General features: G+C 38.0%; 1 protein-coding gene across 3 annotated transcripts in view; it reads right to left on the minus strand.

Annotated features, from left to right (window-relative positions):
* The window catches only part of LOC126354764 (folylpolyglutamate synthase, mitochondrial-like), a 130778-nt gene that overhangs the window by 41527 nt on the left and 74853 nt on the right, over positions 1-14398 (minus strand). For all 3 annotated transcript variants that reach the window (XM_050004654.1, XM_050004657.1, XM_050004656.1), the window contains one exon: positions 7152-7335. In XM_050004654.1, the coding sequence (XP_049860611.1) occupies positions 7152-7335 (184 nt within the window). The remainder of the gene's footprint in view (positions 1-7151; positions 7336-14398) is intronic.

Genomic DNA, 14398 nt, shown 5'->3' on the forward strand with positions numbered 1-14398 from the left:
AGTCTCTTGGTTGAGATACCACTCATCATTTTGGTTTCCTATTATCAAATATTTAATTATACAGTAGACAATGGATATTCAAGATTTGCGTATGACATCCTCAAATTTTTTAATCTAAGCAAAATGTTCTGACTTTAGTTAACTGAACAGTGATTCTTGGTAACATCATTATGTACTCCTCTAACACTTTTTCCTACTCTCTTATTTTTGTGTTTCATGATTTTTATTCATTTATAATAATAAGACAACAGTAAAGACTGCTTTGGTTTTTAAGAATAACTGCACTTCTGCAACAAGTACTTGCTGAAAGTTCCTGAAATAAACTTGCCAAGTGACTTCAACAAGTAAACTTGAGTAAGATTTTGTTGTACTGTAAACACAGTAAGTGCTTACATAAGTTACTTGCTAGTAAACTCAAGCCTCTTGGAATACTTCGTGTCTAGGGGCAGCTTGATGTTGGCAGCAGACAAATGAATATCTTTCAACTGGTGCTGATTTTCTCCTATGATTGTCGATATGGAAAATAATCAGTACTAACATAGGTAGCAATGGCGCATTTCACAGTCCTACATAATGATGGCGCAATTCATAGGCCTAACAATTTGCATCGGGGCAGAGAGAAAATGGAAATCTGCATGTTACTTGTCGTAAGCCACCTCTGTTTGACTTTTCCATGATTATTCATGTAACAATAACTAAAGAGATAAATCATCACTGACAATACAGAAAGAAGCACTACAGGTCGTATTTCCTCTGTGAGAATACTAATGAAGAAAAGCTAGAAATCGAACCTCATTAGGATATTTATTGACACAGAAACATATAAATTGACCACAGACAGCAGATCTGGAAATGCTTGGAAAATATACATGTACCAATCTTTCTGATCAATAAGGCGACAATGTTATTCCAGAGATGCTAAAGTGGTGTTCAGAAAGCAGATGGAGGATCTGAGTGGTTTCAAACACAGAGAGGATTTCAACAAGGAAACATTTTATCACCACTATTTATCACAGTTTGAGACAGAACAATAACTTCAGTTTCACAGAAAGCAGGTGCTGGCAAGTGTAAATATTGCTGAATTATCAGTTTAATATGTCATTTGCAATACACTAACACAAATTCTTTACGGAAGAAGAATGAAAAAACTGGTAGCTAACCTCAGGGAAGATCAGTATGGATGATAGAGAATTGTAGAAACACGAGACAACAATGACCCTACAACTTCTCTTAGAAGATAGGTTAAGGAAAGGCAAAGTTACATTTATATCATCTGTAGATTTACAGAAAGCTTTTGACAATGTTGACTGGAATACTCTCTTTGAAATTGAGAAGGTAACAGGGCTAAAATACAAGGAGCGAAAGGTTATTTACAACTTGTACAGAAACTGTATGTCTGTTACAAGAGTCGATAACAGAGTAAGCCTTAATTAATTTACACTGAAAAATTTGGAATATAGATACAACCATCAATGACACCTGCCATCACGCAACTGCCCATTTGGGTCACCACACTTGGTGAAGCCCTGTGCACCATCAACTGCACACCACGCAATTCGTGATTCAAGGAAGCATGAGTTAGTATGATATCATCACATCACTGAAGGACATAGGCCTTGTCAGACAGATTAATGGATGAAACTAAGTCATATGATATAAAATAAATAGGTAACACTATTCTTTAACAATTTAAGCTAATTAAAGATGGATTGATTTTTTATGTTATACAAAAAGTAATTACAACTTCACCGGCTAGTTTGAGGTGTGGATGGTGGGTCATGTAGGACTGGAAGAGATGAAGCCGAACAGAATAGGTTTACATCCAACAATAATGAAAGTATGCTGTTCTAGAAAGGATAGCTGCTATTAACTTCTAATTTGTTTTTTATTCACTTAGCGGCCCTGAAGCAACAATGCTTGGATCAAAATATTACTAGCCTACTTATATTAAACTTAAAGGGGCAAAACAGGAGGTCAAACAAATACTATTACAATCCAGATGATTCCTCTGATGCTTTGCTGTTTAAAATACTTGAGAATCTCAGTGATGAAGACAGTATCTGCAGTGAAGTAGAATGAGAAGATGAGCTGGATTTAGTCCTCGTTCCATCATGTGATGGAAATGATTCTGATTGTGATGATGCTCCTAGTAAGGACAAAAGACTTGTTATTTCAGTGATATTGATAAAAGAGTTCATTTGCAGCCAATGGAAGTACAAGCCATTTCAGAAGGAAACAGAAATGATGTTGTGAAGCCTGTGGCAGAAAGCAACAATGGGAATAACAACACACCAGAACAATCTAAGAAATCTAAAACAATACCACGAAAGTGGATATCAAAGGAACTGAATACCCTGAAAGTTGGCAGTCAAGTTTATTTCTTGGATAATATATCAGAGCCTTTTCTTGTGGCTGACATGAAACAGTCTCATAAGATGCCTGCAGATATATTCACAGAAGTTTCAATGAAAAATTTGTGAAATCCATTTGTAAAGAGACAGTGAAATATGCTGCTCTGAAAGGATATTTATAAATTCAAGTTTCAGTTGATGAGATATACAAATATCTGGAATTCTTATTCTTTCCGGTTACAACCAAGTCACATTTAAAAGAATGCATTGGGAGACCTGTAAGTAATTCATTCAGCAGAAACAGGTTTGAATAAATCCATCGCTTTCTGCATTTCAATGATTACACAACTATAGATCCAAGTAATAAAGCTTACAAAATTGATCCTGAATTGTAATGCCTCAACACCATATTTTTGTAACTTTTTCAGCCATTAGGATGTCTGTTCTCTTTAGATGAAGCTATGGAGCCCTACTGTGGGCATAACAGGGTGAAACAAATTCAGGGAAAAACATAATTGTTACAGGTACAAATTATGGTGCCTTGCAACATATGAGAGCTTTCGTTGTGAAGTTCAGTCCACATACTGATGCTGGTGACAAGGAAGAAGAAAAAACATAGGGAATTTCAATTAGAGAAAAATTCTGTGCCATTTTTCTTCTTCCTCATGCTGCTGTCAGTGTTGACAACTCTCTACAACTCTTGAAACCACTGTTCATGCATGAATTTCACTGCATTGGCACTATCCTAAGACGCAGGATTGGGAAAGCACCACTGAAGGGTATCTACAGAATCAGGTACCGGTCCAAGAAATAGTACTGGGTGCTTTTTAGATTCTGCCTTAATGGTAACCTTGTCAGTATGTGGATGCTGTATAGAAAGGTGAAGAACATACATTTGTTGAAGTATTGTAACGTAGCTATTTACGTAGCTAGGAATGGATAAACCTCAACAGCCCATGTCAAGATCCAGAAAAGGTGTATCAAATTATATCCCCAGAGAGAATGCTGGGCACCTAGTGGACAAAATTCTCACTCAAAGGAGATATGAAAATTGTGGAAAATGCACTCAATTTCATTGTATAAAATGAATATCTCAGGTAAAAATTGTGCAAACCTTAGAAAATTTTGCTGATATAATGTGATGTTGGGCTTCATTCAGATTCCCCCCCCAATACCATTAGTGGCTGAATTACAAATGGGGAAATCAGTAACATGTCAGTCCTCTATGAATAAAGTAAGATTTAACATTGTTTTCTTGGTACACAAAAAATTACAATGTGCTACTAAATTGTAAATGTTAATGTTTGGTGTATGTTTTACCACATACAAAATAAATCTGTGTACAAATTAAAAAAGTAATATTTTAGTCACTGATACACACTGCTACTCTCAAATGAACTACTTTGACCTAACTTCATCATAATCAAGAACAAGAAAGTAGTTTTGGGGATTGATGGGTTAAGCAATACCTTTTACATGACCCATCTGTCACAGGATCTCTTAGGTTCTGATGTGCCTACACAAAAGATCCCAAACCTGGATTTACAGTAGCTACTGCCAGGCTTTCTACTCTGCACACCTCGTCAAACCTATCAAGTTTAAAGGTGTTGCTTCGACAACCCCAGTTTTCATCATTATGTCCGGCAAAGGGATGATAGACCTTATTATGTGACAAATTTCTGCTTGACATATCTACCTATCCCTGAGAAACAGGGTTCTTAACAAATGGACAGTCACGATTCTTGATTAACAGGGGGTACCCTATAAGTTTCAATGAGCAAGTTTGCGAGCATCAAAATATGTATCACCAGTATCTTTTGATTTCATTAATGTAAAAGCTTAAATTTTCTATACCACAACGGGGCTGCAGAGCTAATAATATGACATAAATTTTAATTTCATACCCCTACCAGTTCCTGAGAAAAAGGAGTCTCACACACACACACACACACACACACACACACACACACACACACACACACACACACAGAGAGAGAGAGAGAGAGAGAGAGAGAGAGAGAGAGAGAGAGAGAGAGAGAGAGAGAGAGAGAGAGAGAGAGAGAGAGAGAGAACAAAGTGGACTTCCATTTCTAGAGCAAAGTGAAATCTACTGAAGGATAAAGTATCCAATGAAGTTAAAGTAACCATGTTATGACCTATGGGCTAGTACACATGTACCTTCATAGCCACAGAAAAGAAATTCATCAGCCCCACCAATTCAGAAGACTGAGAAAGACAGGAGGAAAAATGAAATAAAGGGGAATGCATTTCTTATTAATTAAGCTTGCGAGGATAAGGACCTTTATGAAAATAGAGACATGTAGAACAGCAATTAAATATTTCGACACATTAAGTACAAGTGAAAAGACCAAAAAGGAAGGCAATGAAACTGTGACTTAAGGCAGTGAATTTATGTTAGGTAAAAATGAGCTAAAACCGAGATGAAATTATGGACCAAAAATTATATAATAATATGAAGAAATGTTAAGCATTTGTGCACCACCCCTGAGAAGCTGGAGTTGGGAAGTGATGTTGACATAGTATTTTGCAATCTACACTACATACTGATGTATTTAGTTTCTCAATAGTGTCTTGTTTTCCAGCAAACAACATTCGCTGATAGTTTCAATTTCTACTTGACACAGCCATTTTAGCATTGTAACATGACCATGAACACAACAATACAATAAATGAGTTATAATTACAGTCAAACAGTGGAGCTGGTAAATAAAAATGATCACTAATGGAAGAAATAGTTCTGGGTAGTATCCAACCACTTAACCAAAGAACTTATTCCAAAAGCAAGCCAATTTCTTCTCTCTTTTGTGTGTGCCTGTCGACAACAGACTACTTCTGCTATTCAGCGAATGGTCTCCTTTACTCATAATAATAAAATGTAATATGATAAGCTATTTTACAGTCATATCCACTACTACAGTAGCAACTGTCTTCTCAACATCAGGTTCTGCAGTGGTGGTGCCTCCACAGTGATCACGTGACGCAAAAATGAAATGATTGTATGGCATTGTTGGCCAGGATATCCCAGTAGGGTTCAGCTGCCAAGTGCAAGCATTTTTTGACCTTGAGGACCCTGCCTTAGCTTGGGGAGAGAGGAAGCTGAAAAACCGCAAAGTTGTGACATTTTTCAGTGTTTTGTCTATAGCTTTTCTCCATGCTTTGCACAACAAAAAGCATTTAGACCTTTCTTGTTACTGTAAAATTTTCTATAATTTACATTGGTTAATTACAATCTTATAACAAATACTTACAAAGAGAGAGAGAGAGAGAGCTTTGAAGGAACAGTACACTTCCAAAAATTGCAAGAAGAAGTCAGTGTGATGATAATGAACATCACTATCCCATACACTGCTGCATATGATTGTGTTGCCATCACAGATGAAGACATACATATCCCAGTATTGCCGATGGTTTTAGCCTCTTCCCAATATAACACCTATTTCCAAAAGAGTGGGAAGAATGCCCAATTTGACTCCCAGCATTCTGTACTTGTTCGTGTTCACATATCAAGCTAGTGTGACACTAGTAGAATTCCCTGTAGACAAGAGAATACAAAAGTTGGCACCATTTATGACAAAAACCTTACCCTGCCTGTCTTTGTACTTTCGAATAGTCTGACCCAACATCGTGCCACATTTTTGAAGCAGGAGAAAGGCTTCTTGTGACCTTGTAGGGTGGAGATATGAACAGAGATACACTGGACAATTTTCTAAATCTGGAGCTAAAACCGAAATTCCAATTTGTGAGACTGATGCCTACTTGAACTGTGCAAAGTATATCGTTCTTTTCATACCTATCTGCAATGAAGAATTCCATCAGTTCATGACTGGACACTAACAAGAGAAGGGTGATCACCATAACAAAATGCAACTTCAGATTCCTTACTGAACATCATTTCTTGAGAAAGGATGTAGAACAGGCAATCGTAACTGCAAAAAAGCAGGACTCCGGTACTCGGCAATTGGCAAACATTGTTGTGGCCACGCATTCGAGAATTCTCCCATGCCGGACATTTATGAGGAGGATACAGAGAGGGATTATAATGAAGGGGAAACCCTAGTTGACAGCATCATCACTGAGGAAGAAACTGATGGCTAATTTGACTTTGCATGTGGGCCAATGAGGTCAAAGCATAAATTTTGTGAGCTTCTGTACGCAATTACATATTATTTTCATTTGTAATACTTTTCATTTTTGAAATATGCTATCAGCTGGTGTTCTTGGGATTGTTAAACTTTGACCATTAGAAGCGTCTACCACAAAAAAACCTGTGTTTTGTGACTTTTTTGGACAGATTTACAGAAATGAGTATCCCACTAGGGTTAGGTCTTCATGTTAAACACTGACCATTGCAGAGACCTACCACTATCTTTTTTTTAAAAAAAAAAAGTTCTAATATTAAAATTATAAATCTAAAACCTGTCCTTTTTGCTTAAGTTTATGATAACCTGAGCATTCTGCCATTCCTTTGAAGCATGATATTCTTGGTAGCATAGTGTAAACATGCATTTGACTGGTGCAAATAGCAGAAAAATTATATGCTCTACAAGAAATGTCTGAATGTTTGTTGTTGTAAGACGTAAGGCAAAAAATTTATAGAGAAAAACTGGAAAAATTCCCATCTGATAAGGTGGCTTGGTCATTTGTCAAACTATAGTACACATGAAGGATACTGTCCAACTGGTTGGTGACCCTAAAGCAATTCTTCATATAGGTCTGCCAGTAAATAGAATGGAGATGCCAAGACAACAGAATACGGAAACTACAAGTGTGCTAACTTACTCGCTTCTCCTCTGCCCGGGACTGCAACACCCTTATGGTTTCCTGTGGTTGCCCAGGCACCGTCACAGCAACCGCACCTTCTTTCATAATTCCTGCCTTTTGCCAAGCAATCTTCTCTAGAGTATCTCCCAACAGGCTTGTATGATCAAGACCGAGAGAAGTAATACCTACTGCTTGGACCTTCCTGAAAATAATGAATTACGGTTGGTGGATTGTAATTGTGATGCAAAACTGATATTGTACGACAACACTGTTTCAATGTTATGCACAAGTTAGCTCTAATATTTCAAATTCAGATTTACCAGACAACAGAACAATTTTTCCTTTTTTGAGTTTAAAATGGATATGGCCATTAGGCGATCTATTCTAAGGGTGATGATTAAACTTGCAAATACATAAGCAAGTAGGAAATCTTAAAATGGTTATGTCGTTAAGGAAAAACAAGACACTAACAAAGAAATGAATTTAATTTCATTGGGTCCACTGTGAGTGAGACATCCATATGGGAATTTTCCAGCTACTGTTTAATTTATTCCAGTAAAAAGGTCAATTTTTTCATTCAGCTGTATCACACAAGACAACAAATTGAACACCAAATAAACTGTGGGGTACGGCAGTATGGAGGATCTGAATTTGTTGCTGAAATAAAAGAAGTAAATGGTACATAACAACAAGTAACTGAATAGTGCAGCAGTATTTCATTAGATAATTGCCCACAGGGAACTTTTGACAATGTCCACTGAAAACCAGCAATAATGAAACTGATAATACAACAGTACAAATTGTAATTTATGAGGACAAGTCAGTAAGTAAAGCCATTTTTTCTGCTCCACAGTGTCACAGGAGTGACTCAACAGTAACATGCATTAAGCTCACTTTTGTATTGACGTGTTAGGTGTCTTGGTACAGAGACTAGTTCTACCCATAGTGATTTCAGAACATGTTATTGTAAGTGCCCCATTGCCTATAAATACCAAGGAAGAAACCTACATCTACATATATACTTCGTAAGCCACATTACAATGCACGGTGGAGGGTAGCTTGTCCCACTACTAGTGGTTACCTTTCGTGATCCACTTGCAGATACAGAGAGGGGAAAATGACACTATACGTCTCTATGCAAGCCCTAATTTCTCTTATCTTGTTTTTTGTGGTCTGTACGTGAAATGTTCCATGGCAGCAGTAGGATCATTCTGTGTCAGAATGCCAGTTCTCTAAATTTCTCAATAGTGTTTTGCAAAAAGGATGTCATTTTCATACTGGGTATTCTCATTTGGACTCACAAAGCATCTCTAATACTCATATGTTGACCAAACCTGCCAATAACAATTCAAGCAGTACACCTCTGAATTGCTTCAGTGTGTTTCTTTAATCAAACCTGGAAAGGATCCCAAGCACTCTAGCAGAATTCAGGAATGGGTCACACTCGTTTTCTATATGCGGTCTCTGTTACATTGTCCTAAAATTTTCCCAATAAACTGAAGTCGAACATTCATCCTCCTACAGCCAACCCCAACTACTTGCCCCATTTCATGTCACTTTGCAACGTTACACCAAATAAAACGTTTATCCATTATGCATGTGGAACACTGCGACTGTGATGAATAAAGATTTCCAGAAATGTCTACTACCAATTGCATTTTTTAATTCTTAAACTTCTCAATATTTTTTTCTTCCAATTTTTATTTACTATTCTCATACTATTTGTCATCTCATTTATGTATATAGAAAACAAAAGTGGTGTTATCACACTTCCCTGGTGCACTCCTGATGATACCCTTGTCTCTGATGAACACTTGTCAGTCAAGTACACTGTACTGGGTTCTGTTACTTATGAAGTCTCCGAGCCATTCAAATACATGGGAACCTAATCTGTATGCTCAAACCTTCGTTAACAGTCTGCAATTGGGCACTGTGCCAGACACTTTCCTTGAATCTAGGAATATTGACTCGGCCTGTTACCTTCGTCCATGATTTGCAGGACAATGTGTAAGAAAAGGTAAAGCTAAGTCTTGCACAAACGATGCTTCCTAAATCTGAGCTGATATGCACACAAGCTTTTCCACTTAAGGATATTTATTATATCCAGACTTTGAATATGCTCAAGAACTCTGCAGCAAATCAATGGCAAGTATATTCCGTAATTTTACGGGTCCTTTCTTATACCCTTCTTGTGTGCAGGAGTCACCTGTGATTTTTTCCAGTTACTTGAAACTCTGCACTGGGAGGGAGATTTGTGATGAAAGAAAGTCAATTAAGGGGCCAATGTCGAAGAGTGACCTCCATAAGAGTAAATTAGGATCCCATCCAGACCTAGCGACTTATTTCTTTCCAACTCTTTCAACTGATTCTCAACACCAGGGATTCCTATGTCCTCGATATGAAATTCTGTATGACAGTCCAACAACGGTATGTCCATATGATACCACTGTATGTATTTTTTTTATGTAAATTTTGAAACTTTGCCTCTGCTTTGGCAGCCTTCTATTGTCACAGCAGACTGGTCAACAAATTAGTGAGTAGAAGCCTTTGACCCATTTAATGACTATGTAGGACTAGAATTTTCTCAGGTTCTCACCAGGATCTATCGCTTAAGTACGGAGGTGCACCAATATTTTTATAGAGACACAAGTTGCTACTAACTTTTGCCTGTAGACATTTCAGCATCCTTTTTGAACCAGGAATGCAACAATCTCAGATTCCTCAGAATTTTCCGAATTTTGTTATTAGCCATGGAGGCCCTTTTCCATCCTTAATATACTTACTTGGAACGTACTTCTCAAGAGCTGATTTACAATCACTTTAAACTTTGCCCGTAAGTCCTCTGCATCCAGCATATTTAAATTAAATGATGTTCTTTCACAATCTAAGTAGGGAATTAACAACTACTTCTTGACTTTTTCGAGCATAAAAGCTCTTCTAGCCCTCCCAATAGATTTATAAACTTCAGTAATCATTGTCTTTTGGATTTGGCATGATTAATTTAAGGGGTGGCCAGATGCCATTCCTGTCACCACCCCATTAACCACCACCCGCGGCCCCCACCTCACTCCGCCCCCATTCACAGGATCAAATATCTATATCCCAAATGTTTGGATATAGTGTTATTCAAGTGTAAGAGAGAGAATGTTTTCTAAATGTCACTGAATTGTGTAAGCGAGGGGGGCCTTGGGTGCCAGTTCAGTATTCATATAGTCAGATGTGGGGAAACTGCTTCAAAGCCACATACAAGCTGACCAGCACACCAGCCCTCGTCGTTAGTGCAATGGGGTGATTTGATGCAGTGCCGGTGTACCTGCCTATTGTGCTAATATACATATAGCTATCCAGGTGGGTTACATCATTATCACCAATCTCTCTCTTTATACTGACAGTGTCAATATGACTGGACTGATTGATTTTCTGTACTCTGAAAGGACTAAAGAAGCAGATTGTTTGCAGAATGGGACTGTAGATTGGTGATAGCTGTCTTAGTGAACAAAACATTTACTAGTGACTACACCGCTTTAACAATTAAAGTATCTGTTTGGAATGAAAAGCTTTCAGATGAGTCATCCATTTCGAAAATGGTCAGGAACACTGAACTGACATACCTAAGCGAATGATTAGTGATGTCCATTGTGCCAGAACTGATGATATTGCACATTAACTGAACATTACCCACAGTACAGTATTTTCACTCACCCAACAATTTCGGAACTATTGAAAAATTTGTGTGCATTTGCTACCACTTTGACAGACAAGCACAAACAAACAGGAATGTAATTTTGCCACTTTCAACATGCTCTGAAGAGAAATAAGTCTTTCTCATTCACATAGTCACCACTGATGAGACATGGGTCTATCACTGTGAACTACAGAGTAACTGGCAGAGCATGGTATGAAATCATCCATTTTCAACTAATGCAATCTGATCATTTCATCAATCTTCACCTAAAGAAAAAAGTTCTAAGGCCAAACTTCTGCAGGAAAGTTGATCACAATGTTTCAGGTTATGAAAGGTTCAGTTATGATACATTACACTCTCAAAGGTCAGTTAGTGATTGGTAACAGCTACTGTAAACTACTGCGAGATCTGAGAAGCAAAATCAAAATGAAGAAAAGAGGGGAAACTTTCAGATGGTGTGACTTTGCCTCAGGATGATTCACGTTCTCATACAGGTGGAAAAACAACCCAGGGCATTTAAAATCTTGGTTGTGAGGTGCTGTATCACCAACAGTACAGCCCTGACCTCACTCCAAGTGATATGCACCTTTCTGGTTTCATGGAGGATTACTTGTATGAACCTTTGTGTGAATCCAAGTTGCTGAGGTTGTGGAGGTGGTACATGAGTGGATACACACAATGGCACAGAACTTCTGCCAGTGCAGAATTAGGAAGCTTGTCAAAAGATGGACCATTGCAATGTAGGTTTTAAAAAAATCCAAATACCTTGCCTTCACTTTTTTACTTGTCACATATTTGTTTTTCAAAGTAGTTTCAGTTACACAATGTTTCAGTCAATCATTGTCCAATGTTCCCTTTGAAACACTCCAAGTGGTCCTTTCAAATCCAGGTCTCATATCCTCAGCAATTTCTTCAGTTTTAATCTCAGTTCATGAGCAATAAATTATAGTCAGTGTCTACATCTGCTCCTGTAAGTGTTTAGCAGTTTAAAATCAGCTTCAGAAATCTCTATCTCAGCATTACATAAAACATCTGATATTTCCTGGTCCCCCTAGGTATTTTCTAGATATACAACCTTCTTTTATAATTCTTGACCCAAGTGCTAGCTACACCCTGTGCATAATTCTGTCGTGTGGCTGCCCCTTTCATACCTCCTTCCACACACAGCCTTGTTGTTCTACCACTTCTCCTCCTGCTATCAAAATGCAGTCCCTCACCCCAATTATATGGTTCTCTCCCTTATTTTACTGAATAATTTCTTTCATTTCACAACATATTTGTTCAATATCTCTACTCTCTACATGGTGGAGTTGGCTCCATGTCTACCTTTGCTATGATAATTCAGTTATTATGCTATTCAGTATAGTTCATCCATTTACCGGTTTCCTTATTCATTATTAGACCGGCTTCTGCATTACCCCTATATGATTTGATGCTGATAACCCAGTACTCAACAGCCTTAATGAATTTTATTCCTGCCACCACACTTCACTAACTCCCACTATATTCAACTTCAACTGGTCCATTTTTCTTTTTCAAATTCTCAACTTACCTAACTCATTGGGGGATCTAACATACACCACTTTCACAAGCAGATCATCAGATTTGTCTTAAGATAAGTAAAAAGACAACCTAAAGAGGAGGAGGAATGGGAAAAAAAAGTAGGAAGAAACTGTAGGGGCTGTGACGGAGGTGACTAATGCAAGTTGAATCCAGAAGGTGGGCACAGAGAGATTTGAATGTCTCCTATATCACATCAGGATTTTTTTCCTTTCTTTCTTTCTTTCTTTTCTCTTTTTTTTTTTAATTGCGAACATTTTAGGTTAGGCTTTACTGTGATTGTTGTTGACATTAAATGAAACAACAAGAATACTATTACCAGTCACTGTTTATTTATCTCCACGATGTGTTTCAAAGGTTTAAACCTCCATCATCAGGTGGATTTACATTTGTTAGTATGACATTTGTGTGTGTGTTGTGTTACAGTTTTTTGGAGAAACTTATGGCACTGTCTAGTGGAGAAACAAAATACTATTTCAGAACATGGTTTTGGGTTTCTTTTGTCAAAAACATATAACGGTAAACAGTGGTCACAGGTACCTTTCACTGTCTTAAAACACCACAAGTATACTGTCATATTTTGTAAGCAAATGTAGCATATGGAAACAATTGGGAGCAAGGATTGTATAGCAAAAGTGAAAACATTATAACAAAGAGCAAAGAATATACATCATTACAGAATAAATTTTAAAGAATTTGGAAGTGTTTGTTTTGAGGTGCCGAATACATGCGTTGGAATAAATATTTCAGGTGGTATATAAATCTGATTTTGACAACTCAGAACAGCTTAAACTTCATACTCGTTTATACAATCAGGTTAAATGTTACAAACTTTAAGTACAATAAGCATATTGGCTAAAGTGGTAAGATTATACACAAATAAAAATTTTGGTTGGGATTCATATATAGATATGAAAGGCTAGAGACAATACCAGAGAAAGAAAGTTGCTACTCATCATATAGCGGAGATGCTGAGTCACGATAAGCGCAATAAAAAGATTCACACAATTACAGCTTTTGGCCATTAAGGCGTTTGTCAGCAGTACACACACACACACACACACACACACACACACACACACACACACACACACACACACACAAATCCAACTTGCACACGCATCTGCAGTCTCAGAGCTGAGACCACACTGAGAACAGCAGCACCGGTGCATGATGGGAGTGGCGGACAGTCAAGTGCTGCAGTTTAGATGGAGGGCAGGAGAGAAGGTGCGAAGCGGGAGGCGGTAAGTAGCGGAAAGGAGAGAAATAAAAGAAATTAAAAGACTGGGTGTGGTGGTGAAATGACGGCTGTGTAGTGCTGGAATGGGAACAGGGAGGGGGCTGGATGGGTGAGGACAGTGACTAATGAAGGTTGAGGCCAGGAGGGTTAAAAGAACGTAGGGTGTCTTGCAGGGAAAGTTTTCACCTGCACAATTCAGAAAAGCTGGTGTTGGTGGAAAGGATCCATATGGCACAGGCTGTGAAGCAGTCTTTGATGGGATTGATGATGTCAGTAACTGGACTGGAGTAGGTGGTGGTAGGAGGATGTATGGGACAGGTCTTGCGTCTAGATCTATTACAGGGGTATGAGCCATGAAGTAAGGGATTGGGGGAGAGCCAGAGGGAGAAAAAGAGAAAGTGAGAGGGAGAGAGGGTGGAAAGAGTGATTGTATGAGAGCAAACTTTACAAAGCAAGGGGTCTTAAGATTGCATCTGTTACATGTAATAACTGCCTAAAGGTTGGGCTAATACATTGGTTAATGCTTTAAAATATGCAGATGGTGTACAATTTGTGCCAGTAGTTGATGTACATATAGTTTCAAACTGACAAGGGGTACAAGCTGTTGGTGTGATGATATATCTATAAATAAGGTCAATCTCTTGTACACTCGGCGGCTGTCATGGTAACATAACTAAATATTTATGGTAAATATTAATGTGTGTGTGTGTGTGTGTGTGTGTGTGTGTGTGTGTGTGTGTGTGTGTGTGTGTGTGTGCACTGCAATTTTAATCACATAGG

The sequence above is a fragment of the Schistocerca gregaria genome, chromosome 3 (assembly GCF_023897955.1).
Source record: "Schistocerca gregaria isolate iqSchGreg1 chromosome 3, iqSchGreg1.2, whole genome shotgun sequence".
Taxonomy (NCBI): Eukaryota; Metazoa; Arthropoda; class Insecta; order Orthoptera; family Acrididae; genus Schistocerca; species Schistocerca gregaria.